The sequence below is a fragment of the Tasmannia lanceolata genome, unplaced genomic scaffold, assembly GCF_043159265.1.
Source record: "Tasmannia lanceolata isolate RefF3 unplaced genomic scaffold, GAP_Taslan_0.1 ptg000024l, whole genome shotgun sequence".
NCBI lineage: Eukaryota > Viridiplantae > Streptophyta > Magnoliopsida > Canellales > Winteraceae > Tasmannia > Tasmannia lanceolata.
In genome coordinates, this window is record NW_027518701.1 from 11,272,722 (window position 1) to 11,298,738 (window position 26,017).

The window sequence follows — 26,017 nt, forward strand, 5'->3', positions numbered from 1 at the left end:
AAGGAACAAATAGTGAAATGACTAGTGGAGGATACACAACACAACAACATAAGTGGTTGGAAGATGACTACTTTTGTCGAGGTATGAATTTAAATGCAATGAGTGATGGGTTATTTGATCAATTCAAAAAGTATAAAACTGCGTTAAAATTATGGAATGCACTTCAGGCTAGATATGATATTGAAGATGCAGGGAATAGGTCATTTCTCATCAATAAGTTCATAGACTTCAAAATGGTAGATGGAAAACCAATTCTTGAGCAAGTTCAAGAATTACTTCGAATTGGTCAAGATATTGAAGCGATTTGAGAGCCAATATCTGAAACTTTTCAAGTTCCTACAATAATCAGTAAACTTCCCCCTTCTTGGAAAGATTATCGAAAGTTGTTAAAACATAAATCAGAATTGCAGACAATGGAACAACTTCTCCAACATCTACAAATTGAAGAACAAGCAAGAGAAAGGGATATGTTAGAGGAAAAATTAAATAAAGTGGATAAAGTAAACTTAGTAGATACATCATTTCCTACTAGGAAGAATATGGAAAATAATTCGAAGGAGGTTTTTATAAGAAGAAGAACAAGAAGAAGTTCTTTCATCCTAAAGTGCAAAAGAATGTGAAAGGCCCTTGCTTTGTATGTGGCAAATAGGGACACTATGCAAGAGTGTGCTAGCACCGTAAAGGAAAGGATAATTTTAACTAAAGTGCAAAAGAATGTGAAAGGCCCTTTCAGAAGCCTTCACTGTTGACGTAGATGGTGGATGGTGGGTCGACTCTGGTTGTACTTGCCATGTGACTACTAAAAGGAGTGTTTTCAAATCCTACAAGATGGTTGAAGATGATATCAGACTCTACATGGGAAATTCTGCTTCAAGCAATGTAATCGGCATAGGGACGGTGGACCTTGCGCTTACTTCTGGAAGACTCCTTCTCTTCACAATGTTCTTCATGTTCCAAACCTTCGAAAGAGTCTTATTTCAGTATTCTTACTTAGTCATCATAGATGTCGTATTGTATTTGAGGCCGATAAAATGATCATTACTAAAAATAGATCATTTATTGGAATGGGATATGTGAAGGACAAGATGTATTTGTTAAATAAAATTGATGATGATTCTTTTTATTTGTGTGACTTGAGTAATATTTTGCATTGTAGGCTTGGACATTTAAATTATAACTCCTTAAATGAAATGGTCAAATTAGAGTTGATTCCGAAAATCAATAATGTTATGCCAATATATAAGTGTGAATGTTGTATGCAAGCAAAGCTTAGTAAAAACTCTATAAAAAGAGTTAAAAAGAATACTAAGTTGTTAGAATTAATTCACACAGATATATGTGACAACAAAACCATAGCAACAAGAGGAGGTAAAAGGTATTTCCTTACTTTTATAGATGATTATAGTAGATACACTTATGTTTATCTAATTAGAAATAAGGACGAAGCCTTTGAAAAATTTAAAATATATAAAGCGGAAGTAGAAAACCAACTAGGAAGAAAAATTAAAATATTAAGAAGTGATAGGCGAGGAGAATACTTATCAAATAAATTTAAAACTTTTTGTGAAACTCATTGTATTGTACATCAAGTTACAGCCCCTTATAGCCCCCATCAAAATGGAGTGGCCGAGCGGAAAAATAGAACTTTGCTTGAGATGGTTAGTGCCATGTTAATAAGTTCTAAGTTACCAACTAATTTATGGGGTGAAGCAATACTAACATTGTCATATTGGTAACAGAGTTTTACATAAAGGTTTTAGACAAACACCTTATGAGTTATGAAAAAATAGAAAACCAAATTTAAATTATTTAAAAGCGTGGGGGTGTATTGCCTATGTTTTGGATCCTTCTCGAAAAAGATCTAAAGTAGGTTCTAAAGGGATAAAATCAATGTTCTTAGGCTATGCCCAAAACAGTAAAGCTTATAGATTCCTAAGTTTAGAATCTAATTCTATACTAGAAGCTATAAATGCTGAGTTCTTAGAACATTTAACAATAAAAGATGTTAATACTTTAGAGATTGAAAGAGATTTAAGAAAGTCATTACAAGATGATAATGTCGACCAAAGTCAAGCTCCACTAGTTCAAGAAAATATAGAACATAAGGAACCACAAGAAGAAATTGAACTAAGAAGAATTAAATGACAAAGAATTGAAAAAGACTTAGGCCCGGGTATGTTTACATATACTTTAGAAGAACCTAAAAACTTTAAAGAAGCCATATCACTTCAAAACTATGAAAACTTGCTACGGATGCTGAAATTAAATCCATAAAAGATAAAAATACTTGGACACTAACAGAATTACCACCCAATACAAAACCCTTAGGAAGTAAGTGGGTATTAGAGAAAAAACTCAACCCTGATGGTACAATAGATAAATACAAGGCAAGATTGGTTGCTAAAGGATTTAAACAAAAGAGGGAATTGATTTCTTTGAAACTTATTCACATGTGACAAAAATGACTACTATCAGAACAATGTTAGCATTAGCTTATATATACAATTTAAAGATACACCAAATGGACGTAAAAACCACATTTTTAAATGGAGAATTAGAGGAAGAAATTTATACTGATCAACCTGAAGGTTATGTTGAACTTGGACAAGAGAATAAGATTTGTAAATTGAACCAATCTTTATAGGGATTAAAACAAGCACCTAGACAATGGAATACAAAATTCAAACAAAAAATTAAGAAGTTTAGATTTAAGAGTAATAAAGTAGAAAGTTGTATGTTTTCAAAATGTACTGGTAGTTCCTGTGTTGTTATAACTTTTTATGTTGATGATTTATTAATTTTCAGTTCAAATATTGGATTAATAAATGAAACCAAACAATATCTTTCTCAAGTATTTGAGATTAAGGATTTAGGTCCTATAAACGTGATCTTAGGAATTAAAGTAATAAGACAAGATGGAAAGATTATTCTAACACAATCTCATTACATAGAGAAAGTGTTAAGAAAATTTAATTTTTACGATTGGGAACCAAGTGGTATACCAATTGATTACAATAAAAAATTAGAGAAAAATAGTGGTAAGCCTATTAATCAACCAGAGTATGCTAAAATTATAGGGAGTCTAATGTATGCAATGACTTGCACTAGACCTGAAATTGCCTATGCAGTAAGTAATTTAAGTAGATTTACAAGTAATCCTAATTCTAAAATTAGAATGAAGTATTTAGAGTATTGAGATATCTAAGGGGTACAATAGATTATGATTTACAATATTATGATACTCCTTCTATTCTTGAATCTTATTGTGATGCAAATTGGATATCCGGTACGGATTACAAATCTACAAGTGGATGGTTGTTTACTTTAGGTGGTGGAATTGTTTCTTGGTCATCTAAGAAACAAAGTTGTATCGCTATGTCATCCATGGAATTAGAGTACATCTCTATGTCTTTAGCAGGTAAAGATATCATATGGATGAGGCGATTATTGAGGAATATACCATTCCTTGAGAAACCTATACAACCTGTAACATTATATTGTGATAACAGGTCGGCAATATATTTTACGACAAATAAATGCTTTACAAGCGAATCGAGAGATATCTCAATGAGATATCATCATATTCGAAAGTTAGTTAAGAAGGGGAAGGAGTTGTTGGAATATCTTCCAACAAATCAAATGCTAGCAGACCCTCCTACTAAAGCTTTATAAAGAATTCGAATATGTGAAACCTCGAGGGAGATGGGATTATTTCCAGTAAGTAAGGCATCCGAGTGAGATCCTACTCTCTAATGGTGATAGTTTTCAAATACAGAATGGTACGCGATCACTCTTCACATTAGAAATTCAAAGGATATCACTGAGTGGTGTCTTGTTAGAAGTTTAGCGAGAGGCTATACTTCTAGTGCATTAAACATCATAAAAGCACTTGAGATGACTCGTATTAAAATCCCATTTCCGAGGTAAATGCACTATTTACTTTTGCAACGTACGACGAGGTTGAACTTTCAAAGTTCTTAACAGACTTATAGATGTGGTGGGGGCGAATAAGTAGTTGCGAAAGCGCTCTTGATAAGTCTGCCTATTCAAATGAGGAAGTCAGGGTCGCTTCCTATGAACTAGACTGGTATAGTTCTAAAGCACTTGCGAAACGAGGTGAGCGCATGACCTAAGTAAATAGAACGCGCTACCGCCATGTGATCCAGTGCCCATGATATGTTGTGTTGAACTGACCAATTACACTCCAATTGAGAAGATTAAGGTAATCGCCCTCTTGTCATTTGGAGTGGTAGCTTCAGTTCTACTCGATATATATTGTTTTATTTTTTATTTTTTTTCAAAATAGTGGGAATTGTTGGTATATTTTTTAATAAAAAGTAAATAAAAAAAGTCAAAAAGTGGTTTTTGAATAAAAAAAACCACGTGGCGACAAAAACTATAAAACTCTAAAAGCAAACAAAGCAATCCTCTATTTGTTTTATCCCACATCGGTTGGGGGAGAGATTGCAGCGGGTGGGAGAGGCTATAAATAAGCCTTCCATCCTCTTCCTCTCTACAAAAGTCCTCATGTGAGTGAGGCCCCAATGGCATGGCCTATAAGGCTAGCCTAAGGTAATATAATATATATATATATATATATAGAGGAAACTGTTGGTGAGCTTAAGCTCACCAAACTTATGGTGAGCTAGCTTGCCCAATTACATGGGTCCCACATTTTGGGGAGTGATCCAAACCATTCATTTGCAAGGCCTTATCATAGATAGGAGGTGTACCAAAAATTAGCTCCATAGGATCATCCTAACCCCTCCATTTGTGGAGGACAAAAATGGACAGACACAAATCTGCCCCATTTTTGTCCTCCACAAATGGAGGGGTTAGGATGATCCTATGGAGCTGATTTTTGGTACACCCCCCATCTATGTAAGGGACTTTCAAATGAATGCTTTGGATCATCCTAACAAAGTGGGCCCCCATGTGATTGGGCAAGCTAGCTCACCAACAGTTTCCTCATATATATATATAAGAAAGAAAGAAACAAATAAATAAATCATTCAATCAAAAAGACTAAAGGGTAAGAGCCGTTGGGGGCCAACAGTCATATCCCAATAGTCTAAAACACAAGTTTAAAATTTTGAGATAACAGTCTTTTTCCAACTGTCAATACTACCACTGGGAAGATATACGGTCTTTGTCCAACGGTCACTTCTACCGTTGGGAAGGGGTGCCTTAAGAAACTCTTGGGGTGTCTCATGTCTTTTAGAATATTATAAAAGACGGCAAAGACCAGCGGGTAAAAATCACTTCTAGTTTCTCCCTGCAATAACAGCTCCCTCTTCTGTTTTACTGGTTATTAACACTCTTTCTACAATTTTCTTTTTTTTTCTAAAGGGAATACTGGTTGCTTTGAATTTGGGGTGCAACCCTTATTCTTAGTGTAGGCATTTTATCCTTTGAACATATATATTTCCTGGTAGCCACTTGCGTAAGTGGGGAAATTAAATTCTTTAAGAGAAAGCCTTTTTGCTTGGCTTGCATACTTTCTCTTCTTTCTTTTTATTTCTCATTCTTTGATTCTTCAAAGTCAGTTTCTTCATTCCAAATTTTTCCAACAATCCTATCATCCAATTAAAATCCATTAACAACAAAATTTTAGGGAGGAAATGAATACATGAAGATCTTCTCAAATTCCTCCCTCTCACACAATTCGTTTTTAAGATATGCTAAATGGAGGAATTTCCCCTGGGCATAAATCCACCGAAAAAATAGTCTTGTTCCATCAGTTGGATTTGAAGAGAATATTATCCAATTTAGGCAAATAAACATTTGAAGCCATTTTAATAACAACACCCCTTCCAAGTGCAATACCCGGCCCCTCCGTAAGAAATTTATTTCCTAAATGGGTGTTTTTATCAAAAACCCAGTTATAAATTTTTAAAAGCCTGTAGAAAGTGCCACTATCAAAGCTGAGTTTAAGTTTTCGAAGATGTATAGGGGTGCACTTATCATGATGGCTTCAAAGGGTAATTAGCCTAGTTTGGATAATCTTCTTTTGAAATCCAACCAATGGGAACGAGAGTAATATAGACGAAAATTCGGTTAGAATAAAAATCGTTTATTGTATTTAAAGAGTTCATTTTTGGATGTACACGAATTTGGAGAGATATTTTAGGAACCACTTTTAAGTATTCTATTTATAATTGAGGGAAAATTCGAATAAATTATAATACTATTTATTCCTTTCCTTGACTGGTTTAGAGAGTCTAAGATTAGAATAATCCTTTTAATAGAACCTTTATCTCTCCTTGCTCCATCTTTAAGTGCTAAAGCAAAGATTTGATGGAAATCTTTCCATTGTCACCAACTAGAGGAATCGGTTTTCCTTGTTGGCCGCCCAAAGTTGTCTCCTCCATGACATTTTGGAAGCTAGCTATGTAATTAGAAAGATTCCAAATAATCGAAATCCAATTAAAGGAGGTTTAGCCCTTTCCTAAAGTCTCAGACATCAAGCTATTAGTTTCCTTCTCATTGCAAATTCCTAATGCAAACGTATGGTATTTTCTATAAGGAGAGTGACTGTTGGGTTGAGAATTTGTTGGCAAAAAGCCCTTTACTGATGGGCGATTGAGATTTGTTGTAGGATGATAAAGATGGGGTAGTTGGATCTTTTATTTGTTGATAGAAACCAAGAGAGAGACGTCCAACTGGGATAAATATTCCATACGAGTTGTATGGAAGACGGCTTCTTTCTTTTTGGTTGAACATTCTAATTAGAAGATACTCATATTCAAAGTGTTATTGAAAGTACTGGACGTTCAAGACTTTTCCCTCATCAAGTCTGCTAGGTATGTATATGAATATATGTAATTAGGGTTGAAGTGTGTTATGTGTTTTAATCCCTTTAGGACTAGGTGCTCTTATTATAGTAGAAATCTTCATCTAAGATGGAGACAGTTCAACCTATTTATGAATAAGTCTTACTGTTGTAATGGATCTTCTTCTCAGTACTTCAACAAAGAGTATCATTTTGTTGGGTTGTAATTGCTAAGTCAAGGTGTATAGGATGTCCAATCAGTGCTGGGAATTGATTTAGAAAAATAAGTGGGTGTCTCATAAGGAGTAGTTTGAGAGTTTGGAAAGCCTCAAGTCCTTTCCCTTTATTTAATTGGGATCCTCCTTAGAATGGGTTCGCATTCCGTATGAAGGATCGTCCAAGGCTCGTGCTACTTGGGGATCTATTTTTTAACGATCCCTATGATAGTGCACTTACAGAAACATGTCGTTGATCCGATCGTCGGCATCCGTGTTGGGCAGCAGAGTCATTAGTTCGAGGTACGTAACTGATCATTAAGGCGAATTCGAGGGGGAAAATAATCGATACTGAGGTACGTAATTTCGTACTATCTTAGTGTTGCAATTTACCATTCGATATTACATTCTTTGATCATGAGTTGCATAACTTCTTCGAATATATGAATCTCTTAATAGAATCTCAGATCTCAATTTGGGTCTCGAATGCTTAACCCTTTTTGTTGAATGAAGTCTATTGAATATTGTTATTTGGTGCACCTACTAGGTGTAATACTTTGGACTTGTGAAACCCCTTACAGTTTTCCAAACTATATGAACCTTTGGAATATCGAACACTCCTCATCATATGAATCCATTGTGGAACTCAGGTGAAACACTCACTTCCAACTTTGAACACCTCCTTTTGTACTATGTGAATTTTGGACACCTTTGAGTGCCTTAGGTATATGTGAACTTTTGGGCCCACACTAATGGGGATGGTACGTTGGCTTTTGGGGCCTTTCGGTGGGTCTATATGCTGACCCTGTCGATAGGTATGTGAACCTAGGAACTAGTTCAGACATCATTGGCGGTCGGTGTAAGCAATAACAAGCTTTTTGGACCAGTGGCAGTCGGGGTAAAAGTAACTTGCTTTTTGGACTAAGCCAATGATCTCGGGGTGGTATCGTACCTATATTGATCACCTTCAGTGAACCTTTGGATATTGTGACCTTTGTTTTGACACTTGACTTATACCCTTATGAACCTTTTTCCCTCCCTATTGAACTTGTGTTAATCACTTCACTTGTGGCTTATATCATTTTTATTTAGTTGTGAACCTTTCTTTTGTTGCATGCAGGACCCCACTTTTGTAGTGTGTTATTATGTACTGAGCTTTCAGCTGACTGTGGTTTAACAAATTTTTAGCTTTTGAATCCTCATGGAAATCTCATGGGAATGCAGTTGCATCATCAGCTATTGGAGTCTGTTAAATGTAGCATAGGGAGTATTGTGTAATAGTAAGACTTTGTTTTAAATTCCTGTAAGACAGTATTGTTAAGTTCACGTTATGAGTGGTTATGATATTGTTTTGCTAGCCTTGTATACTTGTAGAGCTTGCTTTGCAGGTATTCGGCACTGTCATGTCCCCAGGTCTTGGGTGTGTGGATTGTGGGCATGACAGAAAAGGGGTAGCAGAGCCTAGGCTCTAGGTCCTTGGTATTTGATGCAGTCCCAGAATCTAGACGCTCTTCGTGGTGCAGCAACGGATGCAAGATTGATAAAATAAATGAAAAAGGGACCCTTCGAACACCGTCGTAGGGAATATAATACTTCGATCACCGTCGAAGGGGATGTGATTTACTTCGATCCCGTCGAAGTCAAGTTTCTGAGAGTGAAACTAGAAAATACTCATGCAGGTACTAATCCAAGCAACCAAAAGTTCTCAAAAGAACTCAAAAGCCAAAGGCAAATTTCATTCATTAATCAAAGTCCCATTACATGTCTCATCCACCTCCTTCTATAGATTATGAGGAATTCTAAAAATGGAACTCATACAAGCAAAAAAGAAACATCTAAAATTGCTACATTCATATTAAAGGCAACCTAAATATAAAAAGTAAACCCAATCCTAAATGACCTTATTTTGCTATGCATGGAATGGACAAATTCCTTATTTGGTCATGCATGGAAATAAAAATAAATATATCCTAATTGGCATGAAATAAAATGGAAATAAATCTAGCCTAAATGATATGCAAGAAAATAGAAACAAATCAGCTTGTAGGATTTGGGTTGCATCAGTATTATAGATCTGAAAAGTAAGGATCAAATGAAAATTTTGGATATTTGAACCATGTAACTTCTTAGCCGATTTTGAGAGAGTGATTTGTGACCTTCTTAGACTAAGAATATTATTGATGACTTGTCAACCAAAGGAATTTTAGGCACGAAGTAGTGCATTGTTAGAATTTAGATTATGGTACTAAGAACTAATGGAATTTGAGGCTCGGTTTTGTACACCGTGGAACTTAGATTTGTGACCATAGAGACTGTTACAGGTTAACCTTGGAATTTGGGGATTCGAAGAACCTATCTTATGTTCTTGAGAATTATTAACTACTAGTCGTGAATATAGATGATAATATTGGAAACTAGTGAAACACTATATCTGATTCTGTACACTGTAAGGGATTAGGCTAATGACTATGTAAGTTATGAAAAACCAGTTTATGAACTTAGGGATTTTGTGGAACTGGTTTGTGACATTGAGGGCTAATAAGTCCTAGTTGGAATCCAATAACTATATGAGTTCAACTAGGTGACCCCCCGTAGGTGGTAAGATTATGATTGTTTATTCATTCAAATAAGAAAGTATTGAAAATCTAACAGTGTAGAAAATGGGAAGTGTTTATTTGACTCTGGGTGAATTAACTAACTATTGATCAGGATTTCGTTAAAGTTGAAGATTTGGATTTTGAGACAAGTATTGTTAAATTAAGAATATTGGACATCAATGATGAATAACTGGGAGGATGACACGATGGACTTGTGTGCACCGGGGATACTTGGTTTAGCACATGAGTTAGTTGTGCCATTTAGAGACCACACAATGGACTCACATGCACTAGGGACGCTTGGTTCACCATGTGTGTTAGTCGTGTTGGATTGAGATGAGATAGTACGATGAGTTCGTATGCACCAGGGACGCTTGGTTCAACTTATGGATTAGTAGTACTTGTGTGAGATGCTATAGTCTTTCATAGGATTTGGAGCCTTTGGTTTCACGTGTGAGTTAATTATATTGGTATGGGAAGACATAGTGACCTCGTACGTATCTGGAGTGCTTTGTCTGGATTGAGAATCAGTTGTATTGGAATAGAACAGTATAGTGAGTTGTAAGGATTAGGAGATTTCAGTTTAGAATATGAGCTAGCTGTGCTGGTATGGGACAATGCGGTGAACTCGTGTACCTCAGAAGCTTGTGAGTTATTATGCATAGTGAAGGAAAGGAGACTTTAGTCCATAGGTTTACTTTTCTGTTTATCCGGTGTTCTCGTTGGATAAGATTTTGATTGCCTTGCCCTGTCTTGTGCACATCCTCGCCGATACATGGTTGATTCTACCAGATTTGAAGTAAATGCAAACTATCACTATCCAAGGAGACATTATGTATCCTATTCTTGTATTTCTCTCTTAGTGAAATTTTGTTGTCCTCCGAGAAATCTCCTTAATCTAATTTGATCAAGATCATTAGTGCTATATTGGAATAAATTCCATCGAATTTGATCCGAAAAGTGGAGAAATTGAATTCATTTAGTATTGATCTTGTCTAATATTATGTGTGTCATTGTAATCTGAATCTGACCCTAAATTCCACCTCAATCTCATACTGCTAATCGAAAAGTTAAATTTGATATATACCTCTGTAAATTTGAAACGTGTGTGTGTTTTCGGATTTAAACTCTAGTGCAAGTCATCGTAATACGCCCATCGTCAAACTATTTAGGTGACCTTCTAATCCTCACTTGACAATAGAAAATATTGATACAAAAAAAAGAAAAAGAAACCTTAGGATAAATGAATTTAGAATTGAACCGATCCAGCAAATCCCTCCAATCTAACATTTTGAAAACTCGGTTCCCTAAAAAAAACCTTTTGATATCTGAACCTCGTAGTGAAAATTTTTCCCAAGTTCCCTGCTCACATTTTGGAAACCAAACCTCTTCGATGAAAAGCAAACAACATGTGTTATTGCAGACCGTATTGAATTCTGAACACCAAAAGAGTGCCTCGATTTTAAGTGCTCAGTTGCAGTTGGATTTTTTAACAACATTTGTTACTTAAAATCACTGATTGTTCGCATTTTGGGTTACATCCGCAGAAATATAGTGAATGTATGAAGACAAACCTAATTTTGTTCGAATCCTATAAGCATATTTTTTGTACATTTGGGAGTAAGAGTAGACTTCTCTAGTATGAGCTTTAAACGAAAATTGTCGGGAGAAGACTCTATAAATATTGTGGGAACTTCTATCAAAGAGCTACATTCTACTTAAATATGACATAGTGCATCGACCTCTGGAGAGAGGTATTTCTTTAGTAAATTGCCCTGTGTGTATGGTAAATAAGAAAGATCAAATCAGGAACTGTACCGCCTTGTTATTACAACTCACCTTAGAAATTGTTTTGAGAAGGCACTAGGGGTGTGAATTTCGAGGACAAAATTCTTTTAAGGGGGGGAATGTGATACTCGGCCCCTCTCGTAAGAAATTTATTTCCTAAATGGGTGTTTTTATCACAAACCCAGGTATAAATTTTTAAAACCCTGCATAGAGTGCCATTATCAAAACAGAGTTTAAGTTTTGGAAGATGTGTAGGGGTGCAGTTATCAAGATGGCTTCAAAGGGTTATTAGCCTACTTTGGATAATCTTCTTTTGAAATCCAACCAATGGGAATGAGAGTAATATAGATGATAATTCGGGTAGAATAAAATTCGTTTACTCTATTTAAAGAGTTCATTTTTGGATGTACACGAATTTGGAGAGATATTTTAGGAACCACTTTCAAGTATTCTATCTATAATTGAGGGAAAATTCAAATATATTATATTACTATTTATTCCTTTCCTTGATTGGTTTAGAGAGTCCATGATTAGAATAATCCTTTTAATAGAACCTTCATCTCTCCTTGCTCTATCTTTAAGTGCTAATGTAAAGATTTGATGGAAATCTTTCCATTGTCACCAACTAGAGGAATTTGTTTTCCTTGTTGGCCGCCCGAAGTTGTCTCCTCCAATGACGTTTTGGAAGCTAGCTATGTAATTAGAAAGATTCCTAATAATAGAAATCCAATTAAAGGAGGTTTACCCCTTTTCCCAAAGTGTACATCAAGCTATTAGTTTCCTTCTCAATTCAAATTCCTAATGCAAACGTATGGTATTTTCTATAAGGAGAATGACTGTTGGGTTGAGAATTTGTTGGCAAAAAGCCCTTTATTGATGGACGATTGAGATTTCTAGTAGGATGATAAAGATGGGGTAGTTGGATATTTTATTTGTTGATAGAAACCAAGAGAGAGATGTCCAACTGGGATAAATATTCCATATGAGTTGTATGGAAGAAGGCTTCGTTCTTTTTGGTTGAACATTATAATTAGCAGAGATTTCATATTCAAGGTGTTATTGAAAGTATTGGACGTTCAAGACTTATGCCTTATCAAGTCTTCTTGGTATGAACATGAATATATGTAATTAGGGGTGAAGTGTGTTATGTGTTTTAATCCCTTTAGGACTAGGTGCTCTTATTATAGTAGAAATCTTCATCTAAAGATGGAGACGGTTCAACCTAGTTAGGAATAAGTCTTACTGTTGTAATGGATCTTCTTCTTGGTACTTCAACAAAGAGTATCAATTTGTTGGGTTGTAATTGCTAAATCAAGTTGTATGGGACGTCCAATCAGTGCTGGGAATTGATTAAGAAAAATAAGTGGGTGTCTTAGATCTCGTAAGGAGTAGGTTGAGATACTGGAAAGCCTCAAGTCCTTTACCTTTATTTAACTGGGATCCTCCTTAGAATGGGTTCGCATTCGGTATGAAGGATCGTCCAAGGCTAGTGCTGCTTGGGGGTCTATTTTATAAGGATCCCTATGATAGTGCAAAATAGAATTGACTCGGAGGGCGATCCGATCGTCGGCATCCGTGTTGGGCATTAGAGTCATTAGTTCGAGGTAATTGATCCGCAACGCGAATTTGAGGGGGAAATAATCGATACTGAGGTATGTAATTTCGTAATAACTTAGTGTTGCGATTTACCATTCGATATTACGTTCTTTGATCGTGAGTTTCCTAACTTCTTTAGATATATGAATCTCTTAATAGAATTTCAGATCTCTATTTGGGTCTCGAATGCTTAACCCTTTTGTTGAATGAACACTATTGAATCTTGTTATTTGGTGCACCTATTAGGTGTAATACTTTGGACTAAATGAAACCCCTTCCAGTTTTTCAAACTATATGAACCTTTGGAATATTGACCACTCCTTACCATATGAATCCATTGTGGAACTCATGTGAAACACTCACTTCGAACTTTGAACACCTCATTTTGTATTATGTGAATTTTGAACTCCTTTTGAGAGGATTAGGTGTATGTGAACTTTTGGGCCCGCACCAATGGGGATAGTATGTTGGCTTTTGGGGCCCATCAGTAGGTATATATGTTGACCCTGTTGACAGATATGTGAACCTAGGAACTAGTTCCGACACCGTGGGCGGCCAGTGTAAGCAATAACACGCTTTTTGGACCCGTGGGCAGTCAGGGTAAAATAACTTGCTTTTTGGACTAAGCCAATGATCTCGGGGTGATATCGTACCTATATTGATCACCTTCAGTGAACCTTTGGATATTGTGACCTTTGTTGTGACACTTGACTTATCCCCATATGAACATTTTCCTCTCTTTATTGAACTTGTGTTAATCACTTCACTTGTGGCTTATATCCTTTTTATTCAGTAGTGAACCTTTCTTTTGTACCATGCATGACCCCACTTTTGTAATGTGTTATTAAGTACTGAGCTTTCAGCTGACTATGGTTTAACAAATTTTCAGCTTTTGAATCCTCATGGAAATCTCAAGTGACTGCAGTTGCATCATCAGCTATTGGAGTCTGTTAAATCTAGCATAGTGAGTATTGTGTAATAGTAAGATTTGTTTTAAATTCATGTAAGACAGTATGGTTAAGTTCACGTTATGACTGGTTATGATATTGTTTTGCTAACCTTGTATACTTGTAGAGCTTGCTTTGCAAGTATACGGCGCTGTCGTGTCCCCGGGTCTTGGGTGTGTGCATTGGGGGTGTGACACCAAGTTCTCTAAATTAAACCCAAACTCACTTTTGATAATGGCACATCATACAAGCCTGTAAACATATATTATACCCTTTTTTCTCTTAGGAAAACCATTTAGGAAAATAAATTTTTTTAACGGCAGGGCCGGGTATTACAATAGATTTATAGATGCCCCTAAAAACTAATTATAGAAGTGTAGAGTTAATGTTGTAGTGCCATTATTGAGTCCAGGGTGTGGGAATATCAATTCCCTACTAAAATTAGCCTTTCACCTTCCTAATAGAAGAGAAAAATTAATGCATCGTTATCTGACAACTCATGGATTCATGCACGGGGCTGAAGAGAATCAATATTACCATCTTCAGATATAAATGAATGGTTTTGTGATGGATAGAAGTGAAGGAGAGTTGTTAGCTGTAAACATGGCTTTTGGAAAGAGTTTAGGCCATGGTATGGGATTCAACTGCATGATCTTACTAGTTGGTGTTTCATTTGCTTTTGTTTTAAGCAGCTACAATGTGGAAGGAGGAAGAAGTCTTTCTAAAGAAGATGATTTGGAGGTAGAGAGACAACTCAAGATTCTCAACAAACCAGCAATAAAGAGCATTTGGGTATGTCATTTGTTTCAAATACAAACTGATTCATTACTTCTGGCATACTGTAGATTATGGTTGTTATTGAAATCCAAATTTTTTTGGGCCCGATGATATTTTCATTGCCCTTGAGTACGCATGTGCTCCCCTTTTAACATGATTTGACGTCAAAAAGCATTAATGTTGTCCACTGTTCACACCAAATCACGTTATAAGGAGGGCGCATGCCTACTGCAGGGGGGTGAAAATATCATCTCCCTTTTTTGGGCAGGGATAATTCACCCCGTTCTAGGATAAATTCACCCCTTTTCACCTTTTAACCTCTTGATCTCTAGCGTACAACTCGGGTTGGGTTGGGTTGGCTTGAGGCCAACCAGAACCCGACCTAAGGAACCATTTATTCAACCCGAAGTATACACTCATATTCTGTTATGAAAATTCACTAGGGCCCGCTTTCTTAGTTGATCAGAAAGTTAGGATATCATTAGAAATCTCCAAGGATCAGAAGGTTAGGATCATCATATGAAGATGATATTTGGGACCTTCTACATGCAGGCACTATATAATGCGTATTTATTAGAAAATTTATTGAGGCCCACGTTGTTCGAAGATCCAAACCGTTCATTTGTTGTGCCCTGGCGCAAATGTTCTTTCCAATAAAGCATATAAATTGGATGATCCTAACTTCGATCTGTTATATGGTATCTTCCGTCTGGAGATCGAGGGGTTAGGATCATCATACGGAGTTGATTTTATAGGCAAGGCCTATTTAAATTAGGACTAGCAGATGAATGGTTTGGATTTTGAATAAGGTGGGCCCAAATTTAAAAAAAAAATAAAAATACTATGGTCTGCGCATGTAGGCGAGTGTATTTCTTAAACACAGTGGGGCCTATCTGTTCAAAGATCTGAAACATTCAGTTTTTGGGCCCCACCGAGGAGTAGTGTTGAAAGATGGATGGAGAGAAAGAGAGAAAGTTTTTATGGTGTGTATGGTTTGCTAGAGCAGAGAGAGAGAGAGGGACAGAACCTGTTGTAGGCTTCACAACCCAATAAAAGGGGGAGGGGGATGCCGACTGAGAGTGGGCAAATTTATCAATGCCCAATATTTGTCCAAAAATTCATAGGGGCCCAACTTGTTCGAAAATCCAGACTGCTATTTGTCCAAAAATTCATAGGGGCCCAACTTGTAAATCGGTTGTGGTCTTCACAAGCAGTTAAAAGATCAAAAGGGGGGAACTTATCGTGGCCCAATTTTTGTTCTAAGAATATTTCCTGAATCAGTCTTATCTTTCCCTCGTTTTGTTATGAGAACCAAGAGGGAATTAGGAAAGTAGAAAAGGAAAGGAACAGTTAAAAATTATTCGATGGAATATTCATGAGCCCAACTATAAAATATGACCTCAAAAGGAGGGAGGGGATTAAATGAGGCACAAGTGGGGAGAGAATGAGAAATCCCTACAAATCATTAAAAAATAATACCCTACTTTAGATTAGATTTTCTTTTCTTCTTTTCCAGGTGATTCTCATGCTTTCCTCACTCCCCTCCTCTCATGTCTGTCCCCGTCCACCCATGTCTCACAACTGGTCCCACTAATATTTCATGGAATATTTTTTAATTTTATAAAACATGAAAACAGTCAGAAAGATTTGGTCATGGGTGAATACTGATTTCTTTAGATAAGAAATAGATGGTGAAGGAAATTGAGTCACTTGGTTTTGCTCGTTATGAGAGGTGAAAGTCCAAGTACTATTTTCCTTCCATCATTATTCACCCATAAACAAATGTGACTATGGTTATTTCCCATATTAACATTCCCCTACAAAGTTATTAAGAAAAATAAGTAAAGATCCCCATAACTTTTATTGATTATGATTTTTACATGGTAACTCATCTGGTAGCTCAATTGATTCCATCAAAATGTTGAGGTAGAATTCGTTCTTGCCTTACTATACGAAGAAAAAATTTTAAAAATAATCCGAGATTTAATGGAGTTTAATATTTTTTTTGGCAGACAGAACATGGTGATATTTTCGATTGTGTTGATATCAACAAGCAACCTGCTTTTGATCATCCATTGCTTAAGAATCACAAGGTTCAGGTATGATAATTACTTTATTTTTTGGTGAACCTTTTCTTATTTCTTGTTTTGTGTATGTCTCAAAATTAAATTTCATGCATATGTCATGGATTCTATAAATTATTGCAAAGTAGAGAGGTGAAATCTCACTTGATGCTTTGCTTCTGTGAGTTAAGTCTTCATTTATCAACTTCGAGTAAATGATGAATATAATGGATTTCTTTCCACTTGATTGATGCTCGTGAGGAATCCAAATGAAAAAAGAAATAAGAGAAGATACAATAATAAGAATCTAAAAAGATTTCTTTGGTGAGATTTTATCCTGATTACATTCCTTGGACTGACATGGTTTGATTTGTATCAAACCTCTTCTAAACTCTGTTGGAAGGGTTTGCACCCCAGGCAAAATCGCTATGCACAGTGAAACTAGAAATAACATAAAACAAAAAATTTCGTCAATTGTGCCATTAACCCAGGATCCTAGGGTCTAGATGATCTAATGGCGATTCAAATAAAAACATAGAGCATAAAAAATATCTTATGGTTGTAAGCAATTACAGCCTATGCTTGATCTACTCCTCGAACGGCCACGATCGTTCCAAACTCCGCGGACCCGCAAGTTGACCGATAGATTCCTTCAAATTGCGTGATGGAAGGAGAAGAACTTTTGTTCTCTAATATGTATTGATCTATATCAGTACATTTGGATGAGAATTCGAATTTAGTTGATGGAGCTATTGGTGTTTTCGTTCTTGAACAAGAACTAGGAATAAAAGAGAAAAACTAGAAAAGAAGAGTTGAGAAAATCTTGTGCGTTTTTGGAGGAGCGATGGGTGTGATTTTAAGCATATGAATGCTGTCCCAAATTTACTTATTTAGTATATATTGAGTGTTGTCTCTTATTTTAAATTTTTCCAAAAATTCTTCCGCTTTCCTTACAATATTGGAAAACTAGCTCTTTTAGAATTTCATAAGCAGATACAAGAATAATCAAACATTCATGGACATTCTCCCTTGCCCAACGTGGGCATGTTCCCCTGATTGTAAAAAGTGTGTTTCTTGGGTTTCTATTTTATCTCCTACAAAATCTTCTCTTATATCTCCAACAATCTCTTAATCTCTACTTTTCCTATTCTCTCCTATAAAATTGGGAAAAATATTTAAAAAATATTATAAAATACAAACCAAAGAGGAAAACGGGTTCCCATCTTAATGTTGGGCGTTTTTGCATGGGGGCCTACTCCAATGCAAAAACCTAAAATGTTTTTCATTTCCCTATTGAATTCCAATTCGTATTACCATTTTGTAATCTATATTTTATTAGATAACAAAAACCTATTTGAATTTTATTTAAAATAAAAAAATCAGCCCAAAAGTATGGTGGACTAATATTCCATGGGTCCCACCCAAAATCGGCCCTTATTTTATTTCATTTTGATTTTGTTATTAAATAAAAAAACCCGTTATTTAATTTTCCAATTGAATAAACCAATTTCCTCTCATCCAATGGGATAAAAGCTCCATCCATATTTTCTATAATTCCCAAATCCGTATTCCAAATGTGTCTTTTGGTATGTATATACCAAAGGAACCACGTGTATCTTTTCCATTGCATCAAATGCAACGAAACTAGTCCGTTCGTGCAATCCTGTAAATGTTAGACCCTTATCCAAAGGATATAAATGTGTCATTCGAGTTGTGCCAAATCTGTATTCCAAATGCGTCTTTGGGTATTCCAAATGCGTCTTTTGGTATGTATATACCAAAGGAACCACATGTATCTTTTCCATTGCATCAAATGCAACGAAACTAGTCCGTTCATGCAATCCTGTAAATGTTAACTAGTCCGTTCATGCAATCCTGTAAATGTTAGACCCTTATCCAAAGGATATAAATGTGTCATTCGTGTTGTGACTAGGATCGTTGCAGGGATACGACGGTTGATCCTGCAGAACTCAATGATGGGCCCCACTGCGATCTTACTCCGTAGTTAAAATTATAATTGCATTGGATCAGTGGCCTCCATCGAGACGTAACCTTGAAGATGACGGTCGGATCCCTGCAACGATCCCACTCACAACTCGAATGACACATTTATATACTTTTCCTTTGCATCAAATGCAATGAAACTAGTCCGTCCGTACAATCTTATAAATGCGAGACCCTTATCCAAATGATATAAATGTGTCATTCAAGTTGTAAATGGGATCGGTGCAGGGATCCGACGGTCGATCCTGTAAAACCCAATGATGTACCCCACTGCGATCTTGCTCCGTAGATGAAACTATAATCGCATTGGATCAATGGCCTCCACCGAGACGTAACTCTGAAGATGACTGCTGAATCATCTATCCCCTAATCACATCTAATATGTGCATGTCCTTTCTCCATTCCCAGATCTACTGAGTTGGGTCCTACGGGGGGTGGACATCTACTACCCCGTGAACCCACTCATTGTGTACCTTCCAGTCAAGCAGTTAGGGTCCGAAAATGCATTTACAAAATCATATAAAAACAGTGCAAGTGTTTTAGTAAAACATTTGATAAATCATTTATCAAATCTTCTTGGCGAAGCTATTTTATAAGCATACTACTCTGACCAACACTGTAGATGATATTCTCATAATTGGGGCGGAGAATTCCATGCCGGGTATCACTATTAGCCTTGTGGGTTTGTCCAAGAATCCAGTACTACCCTCAGGTGACCCATAGAAGGGCCATTGTTAGATAGACTAAGAATCTAGGTCGGTCCCATAGACCAATATGACCCCTCAGGTCTAAGGACATGTAAAGGGTCCTGTATGGTAGAATAGCCTTACTAACTCATGTCCACAGGCTATTCTTTTATGATCCTGTTCAGTGGGTTATCCCATCATTGCACCCACTCTTCTTGCTTAGGGTCCACTACCTAAGTGACTAAGATAAGCCACCCTACAGCATGTGCATGTAGGCAAGACTGGTGTTGGTTGTGTACTACTGGAGATGTCCAATCTCGACCCCAACCAGGAACATTTAAGTTCTGCAATGAATTGGGATACAATATCTACCTCCTCGACCAATGAATCCTTGAGCATTATATTCCTACTTTGCTACCTAAGGACAAATATGTGTGAGATAATGAGCATATTCAATTAGTTAATACCCAATAAATGTCATGGGATGTAACCTTTATTAACACTAAAGTGACAAGATATATGAAATGTACTGGCTTTTAGGGCACTAACTCTAACAATCTCCCACTTGGCGTCAAAGCCAGTCATGCATATATCGCAGACCCATTCTGTCGGGTTCGTATCAAACATCTTTTCACTAAGGGACTTGGTCAAGGGATCCACCTCAGTAATCACCACTGAAGCACTCCGATTAAATGCTACTTCACTTTTGTTGATGATCTCAAGTATCGTTAGATACTACCAAAGGATGTGCTTTCACTTCGGGTGAGACCTCAGTTCCTTTGCTTGAGCATCTGGCCCCTTTGTTGTACCTAGACAACGTAATGGGCCTCTCGAAAGAGACTCCATACTAGAACTCATCCAACCATACTACCTCTCTCCCTCTCGAAAGAGACTCCATACCAGAACTCATCCAACCATACTACCTCTCTCTCTCTCTCTCTCTCTCTCTCGTCATATCTAATATAGCGGTATACTCTACCTCAGCCGTGGGGTCTTTAAAGGTGTCTTTGTTGAAAATTTCTTCAACGGTTTAGCTAAATGAAATATGAAACTGTTCATGTCATTTTAACATTAGACTAGCATTTGTGTCAATTTATCTAGTGATGATCTCATCATACCACCATGGACTAAGTAATAATCCTTAGTCCTTCCTAAGGAACTAGAAAATATGCTTTACCACTATATAATGCTTAGGACCCGGGCAATGCCAAAATATGATGACCTTAGTCAAGTAGTGACAACCATCCAGCTTAGTACACAGTATGGCCCTCGTCAGACTCTCCACAGCGATACATGGAGACAGATGCTAATCCTTTGCTCCTCCTCAGATGCCTAAAAAGACATCATCTTGGATAGCTTATTTCCATACCAAAAGGAGATCAACCCTCTCAATGAATCTGCCATACTGAACCTAGCCAATATCCCGTCCAATTATCCTTGGACATCCCTAACATCTTTTTGGGTCTCTAAACACTTTTACGACACAGAATACAGGATTCTCAAGTCTTTCATGGCAAAGCGATTGGAAATGCATATCGTGTGCAAAACAATATCCTTATACCATTTTCAATGAGAGGGACATTATCTATGTACACTAATATATATGTATATATATACATATATATACATATACATACATACATACATACATACATACATATATATATATATATATATATATATAGAGGAAATTGTTGGTGCGCTTAAGCTCACCAAACTTATGGTTAGCTTAAGCGCCCAATCACATGGGGCCCACTTTGTTAGGATGATCCAAAGCATTCATTTAAAAGTCCCTTACGATGGGGGGTGTACCAAAAATCAGCTCCATAGGATCATCCTAACCCCTCCATTTGTGAAGGACAAAATGGGACAGACACAAATCTGCCCATTTTTTGTCCTCCACAAGGGGTTAGGATGATCCTATGGAGCTGATTTTTGGTACACCCCCTATCTATCATAAGGCCTTGCAAATGAATGGTTTGGATCACCACAGAAAAGTGGGCCCCCATGTGATTGGGGAGCTTAAGCGCACCATAAGTTTGGTGCGCTTAAGCTCACCAACAGTTTCCTCATATATATATATATATATATATATATATATATATATATATATATATATATATAGTCCATTTTGATCATATCAAGTTGCTTATCCGCATCAATGTATTACATTGCTTCCTTGTAGTTTAGGTCATCCCGTCTAGACCATACCATAATCTTTACTCAAATAGACACATCTATCAAGAGACCTGATTTGTCTATAACTACATAATAGTACTAGAATTAATTAAGTCTTTTACTGCTCACTATCCTTATATGTCTTGTACTTTTAGGCTGCTCATCAAAGGCAGACCTATCTGACTTAAGTTTAGGAAGAACTCTTCTTCCATTGATGCAGCATTGCGGTTTGCAAAACAATTTCGCTCACCGGGGTTTTATAATCCTTTGTTTTCTTGGGATATCCAATAAAGACACATCAGACACATCATTCGGTCCTCGCACCATTATTTAAGTGCCTAACTTTTCCTCATGCGCTAGAAAAATCTCATATCCTCTAAGAGATTCAATGAGAATTTCCTGCCCGTCCATATCTAATATGGAGTCCTTAGCACTAAGCCAATTGAGACTCGTTTAAGTATACATAAAGCACCGTTTTTAAGGTATAGCTCCAACGAAACATGTCTACTTTGGTGAAGCTCATCATCAAACTATGTCCAACAAGGCTCGGTTTCTCCTTTTATAACACCGAGATCCATGATGTAGCAAGTGGAATGCATTGAAAGATAATGATTCCACTCATCCATAACTAGTCCCCAAACTAATCCGTGAGGCATTCTCCTTCTCGATGAGGGGAAGATCCTTACTTACTAACCCGATTCTCTACTTTGTTCCTGAGTTCTTTGAACTTTTCAAAGATCTCCAACTTGCATCACTTCAAGTATAGCAAGCTATACCGCCTATTCTCAAGACCCTATAATAAGTCTTAAGACAACTTTAAACAAATTATGTTTTCCTAATTAGAGAAAATACAAAACCAATAAGTCTTGACATATTCCCAAGAAGCATTAATGAAAGACTCAATTAACACACACTAATAACTAGATATAGATATATCACTTAGCCAAATTCCCATGCAACAACACTAATAACTAGACATAGTTATCAACCGAACAAATTCCCATACAACAGCCCTAGACCAAGTCAAGGGACATGGATGTGCCACATGGATGAAAATTAAACGGAACGATCACATTGCTGCCACTTGGCTATACCATTGCATCACATTGGAGAGTTGGTAACACGATCATGTAGTAGAGAATAGCTATAGATTGAAGAGGAAAGAAGAAACAAAGGTCATAGGTTGTTCGATTCCATGTAAAATTATTGCGAAGAAGAGTTTCGTAATTTCTCACATGATGCTTTGGATCACTCAGTTAGTATACTTACAAGTGTTGGAGTAAAATATTAAAGGATTTTTCTTATCTTGATTGTTAATGATGAGATAATCAAGGAATCCAGAAAAAAATAAAACATACAATATTGAGAATCTTATTTGAATTTTTTAGTGAGATTTTATCAAAATATCATTGGTGGGACTGATCTGGTTTGACTTGTGTCAAACCTTTCCTTAATGGAGTTGCACAATGCAAGCTCATTAGAGCCCCTGAATAAACATGACCCTAATCAGTGGATCAAGGACAGTGCCTTGGAAACATAATATCGGTATTTTATCATGTGAAATTCACATATTTTTTGTATTAAATTGAAATTAATTGTCTAAGATAATAGTTGTGATATTATATAAGGTCATGGTCATTGAATTTTTGGGCATCTTTTGCTTTTAAATCTTTGCCCACCTTCGTTTATAAAGTAGTCAAATAACTTGCATTTTTTTATAATTGTTTTCATTTTTGTTTAGTCTTTCCGTTTGCTTGTACCCTATGTTAGAATTAGTGTATTAGCCTCAAGGGCATATTAGTCATTTTGTATGGTTTCTTTTTTATATATGAATACATTAGTGAGCGGGAGCACCCAACTCACATGACACTTTTCTCTCATCATCTTCTTCTTCACTTCATCTCCTGAACATGGGATCAGAGCCATAGGGTTACCTTAGGGACCCATTGAGGACCACCATCCTCCCACCTCACCATCCTCCCACATCTCCCTTCTTCATCTCCCTTCTCATATCCGCCATCTTCTACCATCTCCTACCTCCCACTGCCACCCTCTCCCACTATTTCCACCTCCTCTAGCCTCCTCCACTACCTCCAGCCACCTCCTTCTCTTTTTCCCCCACCGTACGACCCTACTCCATCCATTCTCCCTCCCACAGCCATCTTCTTCTTCTTTTCCCGCCTCCTCCAGCAACCTCTACCACCTATAACCACCTCCTCTGCACTTCCCCCCACCCTCTGTCTCTCCATTCCTCAACCCCACCCCTCATACCTCTCTCACCTCCCTTCCACCTCCAACTCCACCCTCGCCTCCCACACAAAACCCTTCCCGTGGGTCTGTGTAAACCCATTTCCAAACACCCATCCTCCCTCCAACCACCCCCACTCTCTGTAACTTCATTTCCGTGACAACCATCCTCCATCCGACCACCCCACCCTCTGTAACTCCCTTTACGCCCTCCGTAAATCCCCAAAACCACTGTAATCTCTCACCCTCCCCATTTTCAAACCCTAAATCTCTCTCTTTCTCTCTTCATTCCAACCCTAACTTCTTTTCAAACTCTTAGCCCTCATGTCTTAAATCCCTAAGTCCCTCATTTTACTTCTCTCCGTGGCTTCGATTTTTTCCTTGTGAGGCCTTCCATGTCTAAGTATTCTCTTATCTTCCTCGGAGCTGCACAGTCTCTCTTCGGCCCGTCGCGTAGTCCTTTGCCAATTTTTGGGGCTCTCTACCCTTCTTTGTTTATGGATTCTCCCGTTATTGAGGATCCCTCTCTTGGACAGGCTTCTACTGCTCCCCCCTATGGATTCATCCTCTAGTCGTTCTTCTTCGGGGGATGGTTCATTCCCTCCGATGACTACTGTTCCATTAGATGGGTCCAATTATGTCAATTGGAAGGTCATTGTCGAGCTCGACGCAGGATCTACGTCATCCGTCGGGCTCCTCCTCCTTCCACTGATTCCTCCTATGAGAAGTGGGAGGAGGACGATGCTCTTGTCCGCACTCTCTTATGGCAGAGCAGGACCTCTCAGATTTCTGGCACCATGATGGATCTTCCGAGCGCCAAGCATATTTGGGATGAGACTGCAGTTGTCTTTTCTCGCGTTGGCGATCTTACTCGCATTTGTTCAAATTATTCCCAGTGGATGCATCTCAGGAGTGGTGACGTCCCTCTTTCTGGGTACTACAACCAATTTGTCTCTCACTGTCAGCATTTGGATGTTCTCATACCTCTCATGACAGACTTAGCTGTTGCTGCCCAGCAGCGGGACCAGCTCCGTGTCGTCCACTTTCTTGAGACGCTGGGTCCTGAGTTCCTCCCTCTCTGGCAGCAGATCTTTGGCTCTGGGACTATGCCCACCCTACAGGAGGTCTATTTATGAGCTCTGCAGTGTATCGTTGGTACTTGTCTGCCTACTCCGTCTTTTGATGGTTCTGCGACGATGACTTTTAGCACTGGTGATCGTGCTTCCCGAGGGGGTGACACCTTTGGACGCTGTCATGGATGTGACTTTGGCCATGGGGGCCGCAACTCTCGCCATAATTTCCCTGGTGGATGGGGTACTAGTGGTCGTCCTCGTCCTTACTATTCTCATTGTCGTCAGGAGAGGCACACTCTCAAGACATGCTATGTTCTTCATCCTGAGCGTCGTCCGCCGTCTGCTCCACATTTTGGCCGATCAGTACATCTCTCAGCCACAGACCCATCGGTGTCAGTGCCTTCTTCATCTTCAGAGCAAGGCCATGCCGCATCTTCTGATGGTTTCTTTCTTTCCCGCGCCGACTACGATGAGTTCCAGCACCTCAAGCTGACCAGCCACCCTCCGAGTGCTAGCTTTGCTTAGCCAGGTAGCTCTCCTTCTTCTCTTATCACTCGCTCGAGCTCTTAGATCATTGATTCTGGAGCCTCAAATCATACTACAGGTATCTCATCCTCCCTTCATTATTTTCGTCCTCTCTCCTCTTAGTTATATCATTTGTTGTTGGTGTTGTCAGCCAACATATGAGCTATCCTTGTACTTCACATTGGGCAACAGTGATTCAGATTCTTCGCTACTTGAAAGGAGAGCCAGATAAAGGCCTCCTATTCAGGAAGCAAGGGCATATCAGGGTGGAAGGCTTCTGTGATGCAGATTGGGCAGGATCTCCTTCAGACAGGTGATCCCCCACTGGATATTGTACCTTTGTGGGAGGAAATTTAGTGTCATGGGGGAGTAAGACACAAGACATAGTTTCCAAGTCCAGAGCCGAATCTGAGTATCGAGCCATGTCCCATACTAGTGGCGAGCTTTTTTGGTTGCGTTCTCTCCTATCAGAGATTGGTTTTCCTTCATCCTCTCCAGCTCAGCTTTATTGTGATAATAAAGCTGCGATTTATATAGCCACCAATCATG

At 37.8% G+C, this 26,017-nt stretch overlaps 1 protein-coding gene across 4 annotated transcripts in view; it reads left to right on the forward strand.

Annotated features, from left to right (window-relative positions):
- The first annotated feature begins 6,886 nt into the window (after nt 1-6,886).
- LOC143857266 (protein neprosin-like) overlaps nt 6,887-26,017 on the forward strand; it is a 50,109-nt gene continuing 30,978 nt past the window's right edge. The window contains exons 1-4 of one of the 4 annotated variants that reach the window (XM_077367683.1): nt 6,887-7,343; nt 13,858-13,932; nt 14,605-14,707; nt 16,705-16,791. In XM_077367683.1, coding sequence (XP_077223798.1) covers nt 13,871-13,932; nt 14,605-14,707; nt 16,705-16,791 — 252 coding nt within the window. In that variant the 5' untranslated portion in view covers nt 6,887-7,343; nt 13,858-13,870. Of the gene's footprint in view, nt 7,344-12,428; nt 13,025-13,857; nt 13,933-14,604; nt 14,708-16,704; nt 16,792-26,017 lie in introns of those variants that run through there. The other 3 variants (XM_077367685.1, XM_077367682.1, XM_077367684.1) reach the window with 3 other exon arrangements.